The sequence below is a fragment of the Panthera pardus genome, unplaced genomic scaffold (genome assembly GCF_024362965.1).
Source record: "Panthera pardus isolate Hobbes unplaced genomic scaffold, ASM2436296v1 HiC_scaffold_24, whole genome shotgun sequence".
In the NCBI taxonomy this organism is placed as follows: domain Eukaryota; kingdom Metazoa; phylum Chordata; class Mammalia; order Carnivora; family Felidae; genus Panthera; species Panthera pardus.
Window position 1 is genome coordinate 53,457,490 of NW_026526810.1, and position 19,483 is coordinate 53,476,972.

The following is a 19,483-nucleotide window of genomic DNA, read 5'->3' on the forward strand; positions in this document are numbered from 1 at the left end:
GTCCAAAACATTAAGTACATGTGAATAACACTACTCACTAGAAGCCCTGTACTTAAGATTTGAGCACAGAGACTGGCAAAACATTTCTTTGGAAGCCAGAGCTAAGCTGGTAAAAATAAATAAAATGAAAACTATAAAAAATAACAACATAACGTTACTTTCTCTTACCTTGTATAAAAGTCCTTCCCTAAAGATTCTCAGAGCTATAGGAAACATAGTGTAAGCACCAAAGTATGGTGCCTTTTCTTTAGCAATAAACACTACCAGGGAAGAAACAGTGTTCATTTATTTTTTATTCCCTGTACTTAGCACAGTGCCTAGCACATAGCAGGGCCTTAGTTTGTATAAGTTGAACGAATAAATAAATGATTCTTGTTCTCTGCTAAGGACTTTGTGAATTGAGTTAAGATTATGTATAAAAATGTGCTTCTCCCCCTTTTGGTAGGATTGGCGGGAGCTGTGGGTGGATGATGCCATCTGGCGGTTGCTGTTCTCCATGATCCTATTTGTCATCATGGTTCTCTGGCGACCATCTGCAAACAACCAGAGGTTCTTGGACACTTCTTATTTACATTGCTAACCATTGAATGGCCATGTCATCAGTTAGAGGTAGTTCAGTGGGTGACAGTGTCCAGGCCATGTCATATATTGGAAAGGATATTCACTGGGTCTGGAATCCAGAGAAGTAGGTTCCTGTCCAACTCTCCTATTTGCACTGTGACTTTTGGCATGTTGCCTCTCTTCACTTCTCTGGGCCTTAGTTTCCTCTTCATATAATGTGAGGGAATTGAATCAATTGATACAAGGTGATTTTCGGTTCTGACATGTTCTGGTAATATGTATGTATATGAGTAAAGAAGGGAAGTACATAGATTGTGACACTTTTAATGAGGGTCTCATCTGTCTAGTGTTGGGAAAGAAAGAACAATTTTTATGATCAGTAGACCAGCTTACTTTGTAACAATAGGGTAAAATGAAAACTTATGTGACAGACTTGGGAATTAAAAGTCTATATGTGAATTTGCTTTGTTCAGCTGTTGGCAAATCTCAGTTATTTAGAAACTGGCTATCTTTATTTGGTGAATATCTATATCTTTGGTACGCTACCCCCCCACCCCCATTTATGTTTAGATGGTTAAGAGCTTATATTACCCAACCATATCACCAAAGAAGGAAAGGATGAGGCAGTATAACTAAATGGATAATTTTATAATCAGACATATCAATAAAAGATTTAGAAAGAAAATAAGTGACATTTTTTTTTTGTGTGTGAGATAAATGACATCTTTTTATCCCATGAAAATAGCCTGTCTTTTCGTATTATGCATTTAATGTTTGTATTCTTTGAAAAAAAGTTAAGAAAATTGAGAAAAATAGAGAAGACTTGGGATTGTTGGGATAAAGGATATGCATATTATAATTTTTCACGTATTAAAATCAGATTGCACTCAAAAAAATCTGAAACAAATTATGTATCTACCAACAATTGTGTGAGAGGAGCTCTCTCCTCTACCTTCCTATTTCCCTATTATTTAATTTTTGCAGATCTGGTAAATGAGAATATTCACTGTATTTTTAGTTGCATTTAAGACTAAATTTTTGTCTTTATGTATTTACTGGTCATATTATTCTTCTGCCAGTCAGCTTTTTATATCTTTGACTTTTTTTCCTTATCAGCTTATTGATCATTTTTATATTGATTTGTAGGAATTCCTTATATATTTTAGATTCCAATATTTTGTTCCAAGCATTCCAGATATTTTCTTCTAGTTTATCTTTGAACAATTGAATGGTGTTTTGGCCATAGAAAAAGTTGGAAGTATGGAGTCAAATTTGTTATTTTTTTCCTTTATGTATTGTGTATTTTGTCTTTTTTTTAACTTGTTTTATTTTTTATTTTTTAAAATTTGCATCCAAATTAGTTAGCATATAGTGCAACCATGATTTCAGGAGTAGATTCCTTAGTGCCCCTTACCCATTTAGCCCATCCCCCCTCCCACAACCCCTCCCGTAACCCTCAGTTTGTTCTCCATATTTATGAGTCTCTTCTGTTATGTCCCCCTCCCTGTTTTTATATTATTTTTGTTTCCCTTCCCTTATGTTCATCTGTTTTGTCTCTTAAAGTCCTCATATGAGTGAAGTCATATGATTTTTGTCTTTCTCTGACTGACTGATTTCACTTAGCATAATACCCTCCAGTTCCATCCACGTAGTTGCAAATGGCAAGATTTCATTCTTTTTGATTGCCGAGTAATACTCCATTGTATATATATACCACATCTTCTTTATCCATTCATCCATCGATGGACATTTGGGCTCTTTCTATACTTTAGCTATTGTTGATAGTGCTGCTATAAATGTGGGGCTGCATGTGTCCCTTTGAAACAGAGCACGTGTATCCCTTGGATAAATGCCTAGTAGTGCAATTGCTGGGTCGTAGGGTAGTTCTATTTTTAGTTTTTTGAGGAACCTCCATACTGTTTTGCAGAGTGGCTGCACCAGCTTGCATTCCCATTGTTTTTTTCTTTTTAATGTTTATTTATTTATTTTTAACGTTTATTTATTTTTGAGACAGAGAGAGACAGAGCATGAACGGGGGAGGGTCAGAGAGAGAGGGAGACACAGAATCTGAAACAGGCTCCAGGCTCTGAGCTGTCAGCACAGAGCCCGACGCGGGGCTCGAACTCACTAACCGTGAGATCGTGACCTGAGCCGAAGTCGGACGCCCAACCGACTGAGCCACCCAGGCGCCTCTTAATGTTTATTTTTGAGAGAGTGTGCAGATGGGGGAGGGGCAGAGAGAGGGCGACAGAGGATCTGAAGCTGGCTCTCTGCTGACAGCAGCGAGCCCAGTGTGGGGCTCAAACTCATGAACTGTAGAGATCATGACCTGAGCCGAGTCGGATGCTCAACTGACTGGACCACCCAGGTGCCCCATTTTTTTGTGTCTTGTCTAAGAAATTTTTTCCTGGCTTAAGGTGAAGTCTAAAGTTATTCTATGATTTTTTCAAAATTTCACAGTTGTGCTTTTATTCATCAAGAATTGTTTAATTGTGAGTTCTCTATTCTGCTTTTTTCTCTCTCTCTGATCCTACATCAGTAGTACACTTTCTCACATTATCTTAGTTTACTGATAAGTCTTCATATGTGTCTTCCCCCTTAATCTTCTTTTTTAGAAAATATCCATTGCTATTGGGTCTTTTCTCTTTAATAAAATATTTAACTAGTTTATTTAATTGTAGGAAAACCTTTATCAGATTTTGATTAGAATTTAATTGAATTGATAGGTTAATTAGGGAAGTTACATATATTTTTTCCATCCTTGCATATGGTATGTCCTATTGTTTTTAATCTTTTCAGTGCTTTATGTTTTATAACTTTTTTTTTTTTTTTTTTTAAGAGAGAATGAGCAGGGAAGGGGGCAGAAGGAGAGAGGAGACTTTTTTTTTTAAGTTTATTGATTTTGAGGGGGGGCGGGAAGGGAAGGGTAGAGAGAAGGGGGGAGAGAGAGAATCCCAAGCAGGCTCCGTGGTGATTGTGATGTGGGACTGTATCCCAGGAACCATGAGATCATGACCTGAGATGAAATCAAGAGTCAGATGCTTAACTGACTGAGTCACCCAGGCGCCCCGAGAGCCTCACCCTCAGCGTGGAGCCTAGTCTAGAGCTCAGTCTTACAATTCTAGGATCATAATGAGATCCAAAATCAAGACTTGGTTGCTCAACTGACTAAGCCACCTAGGCCCCCCTGTTTTATAACTTTTGTTAAAATATTTAAAAATTTTTATGGCTCTTATGGATGCACCCTTTTAAAATAGTACATGTGGCTTTGGCAAAAATGTAGGAATGCTATTGATTGTTTTAAATTTTTTAATATTTATTTATATATTCATTCGTTCGTTCAAGTTAGTTAACATACAGTGTAGTCTTGGCTTCAGGAGTAGAACCCAGTGATTCATTCGTCTCTTACATATTGACACCCAGTGCTCATCCGGCAAAGTGCCCTCCTTAATGCCTGTCACCCATTTAACCCACCCCCCTCCAGCAACCCTCAGTTTGTTCTCTGTATTTAAGAGTCTCTTATGGTTTGCCTTCCTCTTTGTTTTATGTTATTTTTCCTTCCCTTCCCCTATGTTCATCTGTTGAGTTTCTCAAATTCCATATAGGAGTGAAATGTTTATTTTGAGAGAGAGAGAGAGAGAGAAAGGACAGAAAGAAAGGGAAGAGAGGAAGGAAGGAAAGGAAGGAAAAGGAAGGAGGGAAGGAAGGAGGGGTGGGTGGAAGAATCCCAAGCAGGCTCCATGCTGTCAGCGCAGAACCCTATGTGGGGCTCAGTCCTAAGAACCGTGAAATCATGACCTGAAACAAATTTTAAGTAGGCTCCGTGCCTAACATGGCTTGAACTCACAACCCTGAGATCAAGAGTTGCATTATCTATGGACTGGGCCAGCCAAGAGCCTTGTAATGCTATTGATTTTTATATATCATATCCATCAACCTTCATATGTTGTCTTGTTAGTTCTGATAATTTCTAGATTTCCCCATTAGATTGATTGTTATTGAAAGTAATGACAATGTTACTCTTTCTTTTCCAACTAACACTGCTGCCTCATTACTGTTTCCTTTGTTGGTTAGGCTCTCCTGTATAATATTGAACTGAGGCATTGAGAGTGGGCCTCCTCATTTTATTCTGAATTTTAAAAAGTGCTTTTCAAGTATTATTAACTTTGATATCTAGTGTTAATTTTTGCTAATTATCCTTTAATAGGTTATGGGTGTTCCCTGTTACTCCTAGCTTTTAAAGAGTTCTGTGGAGTTTTTGTTTTTTAATTCATGAAAGGGTGATTTAAAAACAAAGTAGAATTAAAATAAGAGACAACAGTACAGAGTGAGTTCAAAGTGGAAGCTTTCTAGGAGATATCTGTCTGGCAGCTGCTCTGCTGAATCTCTTGGAAGTTGTAAAGGAAAGATATCTTAGATGTACCAGATGAAGCCTTCATCTTCTCAACTCCCCACTTGGAACCTGAGATTTTAAATTACCTGGTACATACAAGGTCAGGATTTTGTCTCTTAACTACAAATTGAAAGGCTGAGATTTTAAATTACATGAGAATTTACTTTCCTCTTCTTGGTAATATATGCTTGTAAATGCTTTACCATATGAGGTATTGTTCTAAGCACTTTTTGAAATGACTTGTTTACTTTTTATAAAACACCTCTATGAGTAATGTCTTATCCCCAATTTCAGATGAGAAAACTGAGGCACAGAGAATAAGTAACTTGTCTCAAGTCCCAGGTAGTATGTGGCTGAGCCTGCACTTGTAAATGTGATACTGTTCTGCTTCTCTTGCTAATAAAGGCAAATAAGAGCTTTCTGAAGGGGAAGAATTATTTTGTTTTCACTAAAATAATTTTATGAATGACTCATTGCAGCTTCAGTAATAAGGTCTGTAAAATCTAGAGAGTGTAGCATTTCTTGTAGTTTTCTAATTTGTTTCTTTCCGTTGTCAGGTTTGCCTTTTCACCATTGTCTGAGGAAGAGGAAGAAGATGAACAAAAAGAACCTATGCTAAAAGAAAGCTTTGGTAGTGATAAAATTGATTTGCGCTTTAAATATTATTTTCTGGTTTTTAGAAATAGAGTAAAGCAAATATAACAGTTTGTGAGTATCAAAATCAAGATACTTTGATACAGTTTATATTGTTTCTCAATTTGGTATGTGGTGAAGTTAGGGGGAATCAAAAGTAAGGGTATAAATATTAAGGTGAAGCCATGGTAAATTCAGTGAATAATTGCACAGTAAATGTACACTTTGCTTACTGGATGAGCTGGAAATTTGGCTTTGAACTTCTAGCATAAAAGTAGAGAAATAACTGTTGTATAAATCAGGATCCATAAACCTAAAGTTCTGAATCCATGTTTGAAATTATTGCTGGTCTCTGATACACTTAACCCATCTACTTTGTTTTCCCTCTGCAGAAGGAATGAAAATGAGAAGTACTAAACAAGAACCAAATGGAAATAGTAAAGTAAACAAAGCAGTAAGTAATTGTATACAGGCCTTAATGATTTTTTAGATCTATGCGGTAATTAAGCTTGCTTTATACATCTTTTAATATATATTACATTTACATTTTTAAAAACAGAAACAGTAAGTGATTCTCATTCTAAGATCAAGTTATCTTTAACCTAGTTGGTTTGTTACCGTGTCCTGAAAAGGCACCTCAGACTAGTCTGATGGTTCTGTTTAATTGTTTTCATCAATGGAAGTTATAGCCCTGTTAACCTAAGATGCTATTTGTAGTAAAGATCAAGATTTTTTTTCATTCAGCAGTTTCTTGTTTGTTTTTTAGAACTATGCATGCAGTCTACATTAAGGGCTTTAGAATTTATCTCACTTTTAAGGAGCAAAACTTACAGGAAGCAAGGAGCAAAACTTACAGGAAGCAAACTCTTAGGTATTAGAACATTGAGAAGAAAGCATTTAAAGACAATTTTATATTTCACTTACATACTTATATTACACTTACATGGATTTTTTTAAAGTATTGACTATATAATTTTTTAAATTATTAGCAGTCCCAGTTGTTATGTGAATATACTACTTCAGAATTCTCAAAAGACTAAGTTTAAAAATGTTGAGACCTCTTTAGATCCTTACTTGACATGTATTATCTGGTGCATTTTAGTAACCACTGGTATTTGTATGTTTCCAGCAGGAAGATGATTTGAAATGGGTAGAAGAGAATGTTCCTTCTTCTGTGACAGATGTGTAAGTTTTTGAATTGTTATCATAAGAATCCTATTTCAGTTAGTATAACTTTTATTATTTTAAGTAAATGAGCTGAAGAACATGCTAATGCGAATGCTAATAGAAAATTAAAGAATATTAAAAATGTTAAAAAGATGTTAAAAATAAGGAATGATATACAAACAATCAGGATTATATGTTCAGATGACATTTCTGCTTAGAAAGATTTAGCTGTACACCTTCCCAAAATCATTGGGATAATCCTTTTGAGATTTTTTAGTTCCATGACTATATTTTTAATTAAATATTGGCCCTGTTACAGTGCATGACATGGTTTTTCTCTGTACAATTCCAGTAACTCTTCTGTTTCATATTTGCTTTTTCCCCCTGAAGTGCCCATTAATAAGATGCAGATCTTAATTATTGAAAGGGCTTTAAATTGTATTCATAATTTCCTTTATGAACCATTTATGACTTTACGTTGTTCATTTTGGTGTTTTCCTCTCTGCAGAGCACTTCCAGCCCTTCTGGATTCAGATGAGGTTAGTAATCAAATCATGTGCATAAACTGTGGGTCTCATGATTTAATAGGGAATCATAGGTCCTTTGTTCAGGGGAATTTTATTTCTTTGACTCGGTAACGGCCTGAAGGGCTGTAGTTGGTATAGTTGAAAAAGGATGAGAATAGAAATACCAATATTAGAACCCAGATATTATTCAAGAAGGTTTCCTTTCTGTACCTGTCCCCTATTTCTTTTCCAAAGTTTTATGATCAGATTTGAGGACAGGTCTTTTGTTCTGAATATTAGGTTATTCTAGTATCCCTTGATTTTTGAATGTCCTTTGAAAGCATCTGCCTGAATCCAACTTACTTTGTTCGATTGGCTGCTAAGAAAAATTGTTCATTTCCCACTGACTTGCTGTGTGATGCGGCATACAATGTCAAATTCCTTAGCAGTTCTATGCATTGAAATAATTGAGAACTCTACCATTTAGAATTAAACCTATCTTTGTAACACTTTGCTTTCTGTGGTATATTCTGCAGTTCCTAGATCTCCCTGTTGTGGGCTTCTGCTAATAGTTTGCCCTCAGGGCTTCCTTTTGACTTTAGCTCTCTAGCCATCGCTCTGTTTCAGTCAAAGAAGGCTGAGTATGTGAAACCCAGTTGGGCAGTTCACTACAGGTTTATTACAGTACTTTTGGTTATATCGACTTCACCTATCTGTTCATATTTCCCTGTGTGAAAAACCTATTCAAGAACTAAGAACTTAAATGAATTACAAGAGAAACAAGTTTTAAAGGACCAGGAATCAAAACAGCATCAGACTTTGTGGCCTCAGTTTTGGAAGCTAGAAGTTAATAGAACAATGTCTTTGAATTCTGAGGAAAATTATTTTCTTTTTTTTAATGTTTATTTATTTTTGAGAGAGACAGAGAGCACGAGGAGGGGAGGGGCAGAGAGAGGGGGAGACACAGAATCTGAAGCAGGTTCCGGGCTCTGAGCTGCCAGCACGTGGGGCTTGATCCCACAAACCGCGAGATCATGACCTGAGCCAAAATGGAACGCTCAACCAACTGAGCCACCTAGGCCCCTGAGGAAAATCATTTTCAACCTAGAATTGTATTTTCAACTAAACTGTCAGTATGAGGGTAAAATAAAGATGTTTTCAGTCATGCAAAAAATAAAATAATTAACATTCTATATGTGCTTTCTCAGGAAAGTAATAGAAAATGTTCTTTATAAATTGAGAGAACTAAAAAGAGAAAGACTTTGGATTCAGGAAATAAAGGGTCCAACAGGGGCGCCTGGGTGGCGCAGTCGGTTAAGCGTCCGACTTCAGCCAGGTCACGATCTCACGGTCCGTGAGTTCGAGCCCCGCGTCAGGCTCTGGGCTGATGGCTCAGAGCCTGGAGCCTGTTTCCGATTCTGTGTCTCCCTCTCTCTCTGTCCCTCCCCCGTTCATGCTCTGTCTCTCTCTGTCCCAAAAATAAATAAACGTTGAAAAAAAAAAAAAAAAAAAAAAAAAAAAAAAAAAAAAAAAAAAGGGTCCAACAGAGGGGCAAGGATAAACTCCCAGGATGATGATGTAAGAAACTCCAAGAGCAATAGCTGGGTGACAGTCTTAGAGGGCATCCAGTCCAGAATGGAGCAGACCAGAGAGCTTCAGGAGGAGTAGTTCTAAGAATAAAATAAAAAGGATAGATTGGCTGATGTAATTGATCATATTGAAAAAGTATTTACACTTCTGTTACAGTTCAGGATAAATTGGTGATAGGTGCTTTTAGCAAGTGAAACAACACAAAATGAAAAATGTTAACTCTAAGGTGAAAAATTACATAAGAGAGGAAATTTAATGGTAACACGTTAATTTTCTTCTTTGAAATGGCATATATAAATACTGTTTTCTAATCAGACCTAATTTTTAACATGATTTTTAGAAAAATTATGAAAATATATAAAATCTGCCATCCTAATTATTGTCAGGTGCATAGTGTTAACTATATGCACATTGTTGTACAACAGATCTCTAGAACTTTTTCGTCAAGTGTAATTTTAATGAATGTGTAATCTTTCATTTTAAGGATATACCATATTTTGTTTAAACAGTCCTGTGTTTTTGAACATTTAATTCTGTTTTGTTATAATTTTGAGTTTTGCAGTAGAAATGTTTCTGGCTAAATCTTTGCCCACATCCTTGACATTTTCTTCAAGTTAAATTCTTGAATCAGAGGAGGTCCACATTTTCATTAAAACTTAATCTTTTTTTTTTTTTTAAGTTATTTGAAGTTTATTTATTTTGAGAGAGAGAAAGAGAGAGCAAGTGGAGGAGGGGCAGAGAGAGGGAGGGAGAGAGAGAACCTCAAGCAGGCTCTGCACTGCCAGCACAGAGCTCAATGCGGGGCTCAAACTCAAGAACCATGAGATCATGACCTGAGCTGAAATCAAGGGCTGGACGCTCAACCAACTGAGCCACCCAAGCGCCCCCATTTAAGCTTAATCTTAAGTAAATATTTGTTTAATCATCTTATTTGACTCAGAAAGATACAGTTCCTTTTGATCTGTGGTTTGGTGTCCAGAAACCTAGAAATTTTGATTCAGTTGATTTCCAGTGGGGCCTAGGCATCTGTGTGTTTCAAAATCTTCATAGATAGGAACCATTTCTAAATATTTAGTGGACATAAGCAAAAGTACTTGTGGGAAATGTGTGTGTGCATCCTCTTTATAGAGGATACTTGGAATGTAGACCATTTAAAATTAATATGCTTAGAAAAGACTTTTTTTCCCCCTAGGAACGAATGATCACACACTTTGAAAGGTCCAAAATGGAGTAAAGAATGGGAAGATGTGCAGTTGAAGATGGGTAGTGACTCGGAAGAGATCAGCTTCTGTGTCAATCTTCTACACTCCTCCATGGAATTAAAGGAGGCAGTGAAACCTGATCTATTCCTTGACCTTTGTGCATTGGAGCTGGTGAGAGGTGTCAGAACAAGGAGAACATCTTACTGAAAACAAGTTCATAGGACAAGAAAAATCTACAAGTTTTTATTTACAACATTGATGCCCCTTTCCCTCCCACACCCTGACATGGATGTTTATGCAACTTATGTGTGTTGTTCCTGAACCTTCTATAACGTTTAAATTGTTTAATCTGTCAAACTAAAAAGTTTAACATCTTCTAAAGAACTATGACATCAACGCCATAATATGTAATCTCCAGGAGCAACTGCCTATAATTTTTATTTATTTAGAGAGTTACATAGGTGATGGGGGAAATTATCAATTACCTTTCCATTTCCTGAGAAGCCAAGGTTACATCTTACAGAGGTAATTTGGAGAAAAAAAGAGTCCCGAGCTAAGGAGCCATGGTTCTATGGATGATTTAAAACAAAAACAAAAGAGTATGTAAGAGAGAAGCAAACTGTTACAGTATGATTCAGATCATTTAAAAAAAAATCAAGTGCAATTTTGTTTACAAATGGTGTATATTAAAGATTTTTCTATCTCAGATGTACTTTAGAGAGAAATATTAGCTTAACTCTTGACATCTGCTATTGTGACACATCCCATTGCTGGCAATGTGGTGCACACTCCAGAACTTTTAACTACTGTTTTGTAAGCCTCCAAGGGCGGTGGCATTGCAGAGTCCTAGGCAGTGCTTTGTTTGCCTTCATGCCATTCACTGGGTGTTGCACTAGATGCAGAGAGGCACTCCGTCTAAGTGCTTGTGAATGAGTGCCCTGCTAAAGGAACTGTAATGCTTAGGAAGCAGGAGCTAATACAAAGGAAACAGGTCCTTCTGGCTTAATTGAAACAGTTTTTCCTGCATGAAGTAGCGTGGAGGCCCTGGACTGCTGCTCATTCTTTAGGATCGACTGTTCTTATACCTGGTGTTGGTTTAGAGACTGTTTATAAGAGACATCACAAGGTGATGGGATTCATTTGAAGCACTATATTTGTTTTAATGGTTTTGTCCAATTTTGCCTTCCCAAGATTTTTGTTTTACGTAGAAAGTTCATGCCACTTTTTAATATAAAAAATTTTAACAAAATTAATATATTTTCCTCATTTTTTTCAGACTTTCTCTAAAGACCATCCTTTCTCCCAATTTCTTGTGGGAATTTTCCTTCCATGGTTTTTACTCTACATTGTCTTATTATCTGTTGAAACCATTGACCACATGACCACAATCTTACTAACTCATACTATAGTGGAAGTGTTTACATTTATTTGACATCTCTGTATAGCTCTTTGCTGTGGTGATTTAAAAAAAAAGTCACCTAGGCGGTATCTCTAAGGAACATATGAAGAACTGACTATATTCTCAGGTTAATCCATTAGCAAAGGGCTAGTGGTACTGTTGTGTGCTGTTCTTCCATAGAGACACTTAACAAGTGAATAATAGTTATAATGCACCAAGATAGTTGGTCAAATATTTTTTGAGGGTGGTTAGATGTTGACTTAAGACTAGGGAAAAAATCTTAAGGTGTTAAGCAGTAGTGTAAAGTAACAAATTTTGTAGACTGTACCTGATAATTCTTTCTGCATTCTCTTATGGGTTATGGCACTGTGATTACATACAGCGTATCATTTCTTAGAACTGGTTCAGAAGTAATTTATAGTTGTTACATTGACATGTTACCTGAGAGTTTATATCGGTCTTAGTCCTTGGGCCTGAAACTGCTAGGTATCAGGCCTTCTTTGAGGACAGCAGCTGGCAGTTCTATATTTTCAAGGTGTTCATTTCTATGGTGAAAATCACCCATAATGCTCGATTCATTTAGCAGTTTTTGTGTTAATACTGACACTTTGAAAGTATTTCACTGGATTATCAGAAACAGCATTTGGTAAAGATGGGACAGTAATCCTAATTTACAAGTGAAGAAACTGACATTGTATAAAAATAAAGTGACCAAGGCCAGTTTTTTTTTTTACTTATCGTAGACTTCTGTTTTAAACTCAAATGCTTTAATGACCTACCTGCTATATTCTTTGTGTGTGGGGGGGAGGGAGGGGTTGCCAGATACACCTCAGTCTTGCAGTAGTTTTCAAACATTAAAGTCCATGGACTCACTCTGGGGACTTACTAAAGCACAGACTGCTGGACCCCCTGAACACCCCCCTCCCCATCCAGATTTTCTGATCCAGTAGGGCAGGAATGAGGCCTGAGGCTGCATTTCCACTAAGTTTCCAGGTGATGTTGATACTACTAGTCTAGGGATCACATTTTGAGAACCACTGGCCTAGAACAAACTTTAAAAAAAAGGGTAAAATAGTTGAAGTTGGGATTATAATGGTAATGCAAAAACCACCATTTATTGGGTGTTTAGAGTGTGTCAGGAGTTGCTAATGTCCACAACACCAAGTTAGTGTGGAACACTACCATCCTTTAGCAGATAAAGAAACAAAGGCTAATTTCCTAAATGGTCTCCATCCCGACTAAGTGACGCCAAAGCCCGAACTCACCACCATGCTACACTGTCTGAGACCGTTCCAAGATGCCCCTCCCCGCCCCTCCCCGCCTTTTAGGTAAGCCCCGTCGCTAATCAGGCTCCATGACACACAAGTTCTGGGTCTAGGGTGAAGGTGGGAAGCCTAGCGCCGGCGCGTTCCTCGAAAGAGCGTTAGGAGTTTGCGCGGAAGGGGTGGGCTTCTGCTGCGGAAGGGGCGGGCTTAGCCCGGCAGGAAGTCCGGTGTTGGCTGTGTTGCCAAACGGCCTGTAGCTGGGGTCTCGGTCAGCGTCCCGCTTGGCCCTTCCTTTGGGCTGGTTCCCGGCCCAGGCCCAAACCTGGCCCGTCCCCGCACACTTCGGGTGAGACTGCTGCGGCGACTCTTCTCGCCGCCATGCATGACGCCTTCGAGCCAGTGCCGATCCTGGAAAAGCTGCCTCTGCAGATCGACTGTCTGGCTGCCTGGGGTGAGCCGAGGGCCCGAGGCGGGTTTAGCGCAGAAGCGGTTCCTGCCTTTCACAAGGCTGGGGATGTGGACAGGAGTCTGGCTGTATGGACTCCGATCGGACGCTGTCCGAGAGGCATGGGATGAGGGAGGGCATAGTATTGTAGACAGCGAGGTCAAATGGGACTGTTTGGCAAGTCCTCAGGGACCCAGACTTTAGGTACGTTTATCCTTGCTTTCGGTACAGAGTTGAAGGTTGAACTTTTCTTATTAACTGTGCTCAGCTTTGGGTCATTTCGATTCCCAAGAAGTCTTCAGTTTGGAGGGGCAAGCAAGCACTGGGGAGTTTTCAACCTACCGGGGGCTTGAACTTGTCCAGATGATTGTTGTTTTCTAGGTGAAAGACAACACTATTTTGGGGGGGCATTAAATACATTAATACCGTATGCCTTTTTTCTTAGTAATCACTCATCGTTCACTTGTCAGTTTTCTAGGTAGCTCACGTTGTTGTTCTAAACTCAGTTTAGCCAAGTGGTTGATTGCCTTGTATTCAAAATGTCCCAAGTTACCTAACTGTGGGTAGAAGAGCATCATTCCAGGCTGTCATGGAATCTAACCCATTAAAAAGTTGTGTAATCCTCTTGGGATTGGTCATTACAGAAAACAGGGTCTGGCATCTCCTGTATGCTCTAGAATGAAAATGATTTCAGGAGTCTAAACCTTGACTCTCAGTTATGAACGTTATGCTCTTATCTTTGAGTGCTTGTGTCTGATAACAGTCACCGAAGACCAAACAAGTAATTTAAGTCTTTCTTGTTAATGTCCAAGTGCTAAAAATCAAAGGCCATAAAAAAGTGGCCCAGAAGTCTTAATCAGATCTTATACTGGGCTAGGTGCCTAAGATGGGCCTGGTGGAATCTTGGTGGTGGCTGGTGTCTTCTGGATCATTTACAGACAGTACCACCCAGTCAGTCTTGCAGAGTTCCTTACAGCCTCTTCAGTAAGGTGCTTTCACTACAGGTCTTCATGTTAATTTGCACTGTCTTGCCTTTAGCAGCCTTGGGCTTTAAAATCACACCTTCACAGCTGTCTTAGTCCCTTGGGTTAAGGAGAGACTCTTGCTTCCTCTGGATATCTCAAGAAACCCTCCATTTTCTGTGATTAAATGCTCAGTAAAAATTAAAAATAAACAGAGGAGGGGCGCTTGGGTGGCTCAGTTGGTTAAGCATTGGACTCTTGATTTTGTCTCAGGTCATGATCTGGCAGTTTATAGGACTGAGCCCCGCATAGGGTCTGATAGTGCGGAGCCTGCTTGGGATTCTCTCTCTCTCTTTCTCTCTCTCTCTCTCTCTGCCCCTCCCTATCTTGCACACATGTGTGCACACATGCTCTCTCTCTCAAAATAAATAAACACTAAAAAAAAAATAAATAAATAGAGGAGAAAAGAAATGTAAAAAATGAAAGACTTGACACTGTACAAAGGGACACATTCCCCTAATTTTTCATCAAATATGTATTAGATGTATGTATATGGACCAGTTTCTCTGCTAAAGACAGGGCTTAAAGGGTGATTAGGAAACAGTGCCTGTGTTCCTAGGACACAGAGTGAGAAACAAAGACATATGAACGGATTATGATGTAAGATAAATGATACTGGAGGCATATGCTGCTTAATATAGAAACATGGGAGAGAGGAACCCAGCTCAGCCTAGGACATATGCTTCTAAAAAGGATGAATGCAGCTGCTTACCATACTTGTCAGAATCCTTGACTGATACTCTCTGGAACTAGTAGTACATGTATCTCAGCCTCTCACCAACTCCACTTTGTCACCGTAAAGGTTCTCTGTACTTGAGCTTTCCAGAAAGATAGTTTTGAAATGGTAGGGCTGGGGCACCTGTGTGGCTCAGAAGAGCGTGCAACTCTTGATCTCAGGGTCGTGAGTTCAAGCCCTACATTGGGTGCAGAGATTACTTAAAATGAGTAAATAAATTAAAACTTGAAATGGTAGGTAGCTCTTTGCCTTGATCCCAGCAGGGGACGGGCTCGTTACCTCCTAGGACACTGCAGTAGATATTAGGCTACAAGAGGCTATTTACCAACTCTTGACTCAAAACTATTTTCCGACCTGAGCAGCAGTAAATACTACTATTTCTAGTCGTTACCCTTTTTACCTAAAATTCATCCAGGACCTCGAGAAACCAGATCATGCAGGGCCAGACAGTATTCGAGCTGGAAGATGTCTTAGAGACACCATAGTCCATCTCTTGGGAAATGGAAATGAGGGAAATGGAAATGAGGATGCTGATGATGATGACTTCTCCCTAAACTCCAGAGTTGTAGAATCCGTCTGATTTTTAAATACCTTCATTTGGACGTCTAGTAGCATGGCCACAACGGTTCTTGATTCCACTCTCCCAAAACATGCTTTGTCCCCCTGCATCCCACATCTCAGCAAATGACATTTCTATGTACCTATTTTACTAAGGCCAAAAGCCTTGGAATCATTCTTCACTTCTCTTACATGCTGCATCCAGTCCATCTGCAAATCTTGTGTGCCCTACTTTCAGAATAAGTCTAGAGTCTAGTCACTTCTCTCCATCTGTACTGTTTCTACTTTGATGAGAGCACCACCTCTCTCATTTGGATTACTGCAGTAGTTGTCTGACTGATCACCATGTTTGTTATTGTGCTGCTCTCAGTCTTTTATCCACACGGAGGTAGAGTGATCCCTTGAAAATTTAATCTGATCACATCTCTCCAGTGCTCAGAACCCTTCAGTAGCTTCCTATCACAACTAGAATAAGTTCCAAAGCCCTTTCTGTGCTTCATACATCTGACATCATCAGACCTCTGGTTACTTCACCTCATCCACCCCATCTCCTGTGCTCTTACCCCGTCTCCTTTGTCCTATTAGTCACACAGTCTTCTTTATTCCATAATACCCAAAGCATGTACCTACCTCAGGGCTTTTGCACTTGCTCTTTCCTCTGTCTGGAACTCTCTTGCTCTAAATATTACATTGCTCCTTCCTCCTTCCTCCTTTCCTTCAGGTCTCTGCTGAAATGCCACATAAATCAGCAAGACTTTCTTTCCCCAACTATGCTATATAAAAGACAATGTGCTATTCTCTTACTCAGGCTTATCCTTCTTCTTATTATGGATTGCTACTTAGTGCTGTTTTATATTATACTATTGTCTCTTTCACTCCATATTAGAATAGAAGTTCCTTCAGAGCAGGAACTCTGTTTTGTATATTGCTTTATAGTTCCTAGAATAGCTCTTCATAATAGGTGTTCATTAAACCTATGTTTGATGAATGAATGATGATATTAATAGTAATAGCTTCCGTTTATTGAGTACTAGTCTGTATTAAGCTTTTATGAAACAATAACTGCATTTTGCAGAGGAATAACCTGAGAATTTAAGTAATTTTTCCAAGGTCCTATATCCAGTAAATCATGTCTGATTCTAGACACTGGTACCCAAACTTTAATATATATTCAGAACCTGTAAAGAAAAATGCAAATGTGTGTGTGTGTGTGTGTGTGTGTGTGTGTGTATGTGTGTATATGCAGTCATTCTTATATTTTCCAAAGAAACAATAGAAAGATAAAAAGGACTAAAATGGTTGCCTGTAGCAGACAGGAGAGAGTGGACAAGAATGGAAGCTAGACTTCCCACAGTTTTAGCATTGAAACTACATAAATGTGTCGTATAATTAAAAAATTGAATTCAAAAATGCAGATTTTGGGTCACTCTTGCAGAATTTATTGTATCTAAATCAGATCAGCACTCAGGAATGTGTATTTTTAATAAGTTTAAGTCGTTCTGATATAGCTAATCAGGATTATGCTTTAAGAAACACTGTTCTTTGCTCTATGACCCCCAAAAAAAGGAAAATGACCACTACCTTTTCCATTTCTGTATTCCCTGCAGTGGCCAGCATAGGGCCAGGAATGGAATTATATATCGCATGAGCTTGGGCTGGGTTTGCACTGTTGGACAGATCTTCATTAGGGTTATTATGAGCAAGAGGGCTCAGCACTTCCTCACTTCCCAGGAGGAATAAGCTCCAAACTTGTGGCTCAGGATTAGTCTGTCAGGAATTTTCTAGGGCTGATTGACATCTGTTTATGTATGTGTTATCCACAGAATACACCGTTTATGTAGTGTGTCCCACTCTCTGATTTGCTGTATTGGGTCTCAGAAGGGACTGTCTACTCAAATTTTGAGCCTGCTCTGGAGACTTCTCATTCTCTTTGTTTTGTATCCATTATTGTATTATAAGATGACATGTCATAGAATGTGGAGGCCCAACATGGGTCAGGTCTTCTGGTCACCTGAGCCCCCACTGACTTCCAAAACCAAATGAAGCCTCTTCAAGATTCTGTGCCATTATCACATCTGGATGATGCACTGTTTTCCCTTGTGAGTTTGAGTATTAGCAGTGTGTGTGTGTGTGTGTGTGTGTGTGTGTGTGTGTGTTGCTTTTACTATATAAAGGAAAGCTGTTACAATACTTTGCATGTATGATAAATGCATTTTTCTCCAGCACCTTCAAATGAAAACGTGAAAAGGGCCAAATAAAATCTCAATTAAAATTTTTATTTATTTATTTGTTTATTTATTTACAATGAATTTGTCTGATTCCACTTTATGACCAATAGAGTAGGCATTTGATAAGAAACATCTATTGGCAAGTAAACATTGCAATAAAAATGGAAAGTAGACTCTTGAATGTCATGCTTACAAGTTTGACTTCATTTGTTAGTGGTGCAGCTTCATGAAGGTTTAAGCCCCAGTGTGACAGTATCACAGATCTGTCTAAGGTTTGCTATCTGTCTATAGCAAACATGGAAGGACACATATAGGGAGACCGGTGAGGCCATCACAGGGGTTACTGGAGACCTGGGATACGGCTGTTGCAAGGTACCTTACAGAGGTGAAATTGATAGATGTTGCAGACCTGGGTGTAAAGATAGGTTTCTCAAAGACACAAAGAAAAACAGTAGGGATTTGGGAAGCAGAGTGGGAAGGGAAGGTGAACATTATGTTGGCCTTTTGGTTATAGATTTTTATGTATGTTTTAAGTGAGTTAAAAACTTTTCTACTTCATTTTATTGACATCTGAAATAGCAATGGGTGTCCTAAAAATCAACTTTAGCATTACCAGTTGCTCAATACAGTAGTATTGAGCACAATATCTTTAACAAAGCAAGCACTGTGAACTTAATTCTTTTGTTTTCTGTGTTCTCTTCTGACATAAATCTCCAGCATTCCATTAGAGCTAGTGTTATTTCTGATTTCTCTTATGTCATTGAGAGAATGCACTGTTAGGGAGGCTGGGTGGCTCAGTCCAATAAGTACTGGACTCTTGGTTTTGGCTCAGGTCATGATCTCACAGTTGTGAGTCAAGCCCCACGTTGGGCTCCACGCTGGGCATAGAGCCTGCTTAAGATTCTCTTTGTCCCTCTCCTGCACATACACGCACATCCTCTCCCTCTCTCTCTCTCTCAAAAAAAAAAAAGGCACACATTCTCCTACTTCCTGTGTCGACACAAAATAAAAGAAGACAGAGTCATTATCTTTTCCTGGAAGACTAAGGACATCAACCTTAGGAAGATTTCTCCAATCAGGAGAAATGTTCCTGATGTGGCTTTTGACCCCTGTTTTTGTTGTTTTTACATTTTTTTTTTAACTTTATTTATTTATTTTGAAAGAGAGGGAGAGAGTACCAGTGGGGGAGGGGCAGAGAGAGGGGGAGAGAGAATCCTAAGCAGGCTCCATGCTGTCAGCAAGAAGCCCTCCGTGGAACTCAGTCTCACAAACCATGAGATCATGCATGACCTGAGCTGAAATCAAGAATCAGATGCTTACCCGACTGAGCCACCAGAGCACCCCTACCTGTTTTTAGAAATATAACCAGTGTCGTTCAGACAACCTCTGGCCAAAATCCATTCTTTTGACATGTGATGCCTTAGTAAGTACATCACAGCATGTAGTTACGTCCTGATGCTTCCGTACACATCTTACTACATGTATGAATCGGGACAAATTATTTATCCCCTAGGCCTCAACTTCCTCATTTATAAAATGGGGCTTTATCAGAAGGATGTACCTCAAAGGATAGTTATGAGGATTAGTGAAGTTAACATATGATATGTGCTTAGCATTTCCTGGAACACAATACATTCTCAATAAAGTATCTGTTTGTACCATTTTCCAATATTTTATCTCGTAAAGGATCAAGAGAGTTTATGAAAGGAATGAATGACCTTTATGTTTGTTACAACATCAAAAAGCTGAGGAAGTACCTGTACATGCTTAACTTACCT

General features: G+C 38.7%; 2 protein-coding genes across 3 annotated transcripts in view; both read left to right on the forward strand.

Moving 5' to 3' along the window:
• Nucleotides 1-11,305, forward strand: part of TMEM87A (transmembrane protein 87A) — a 40,382-nt gene extending 29,077 nt beyond the window's left edge. For both annotated transcript variants that reach the window (XM_019442466.2, XM_019442467.2), the window contains exons 15-20: nt 446-549; nt 5,512-5,585; nt 5,980-6,041; nt 6,717-6,772; nt 7,263-7,293; nt 10,043-11,305. In XM_019442466.2, coding sequence (XP_019298011.1) covers nt 446-549; nt 5,512-5,585; nt 5,980-6,041; nt 6,717-6,772; nt 7,263-7,293; nt 10,043-10,084 — 369 coding nt within the window. In that variant the 3' untranslated portion in view covers nt 10,085-11,305. The remainder of the gene's footprint in view (nt 1-445; nt 550-5,511; nt 5,586-5,979; nt 6,042-6,716; nt 6,773-7,262; nt 7,294-10,042) is intronic.
• A 1,628-nt stretch (nt 11,306-12,933) lies between these two features.
• Nucleotides 12,934-19,483, forward strand: part of VPS39 (VPS39 subunit of HOPS complex) — a 52,364-nt gene continuing 45,814 nt past the window's right edge. The window contains exon 1 of the mRNA XM_019442459.2: nt 12,934-13,167. Within this exon, the coding sequence (XP_019298004.1) occupies nt 13,095-13,167 (73 nt within the window). The 5' untranslated portion in view covers nt 12,934-13,094. The remainder of the gene's footprint in view (nt 13,168-19,483) is intronic.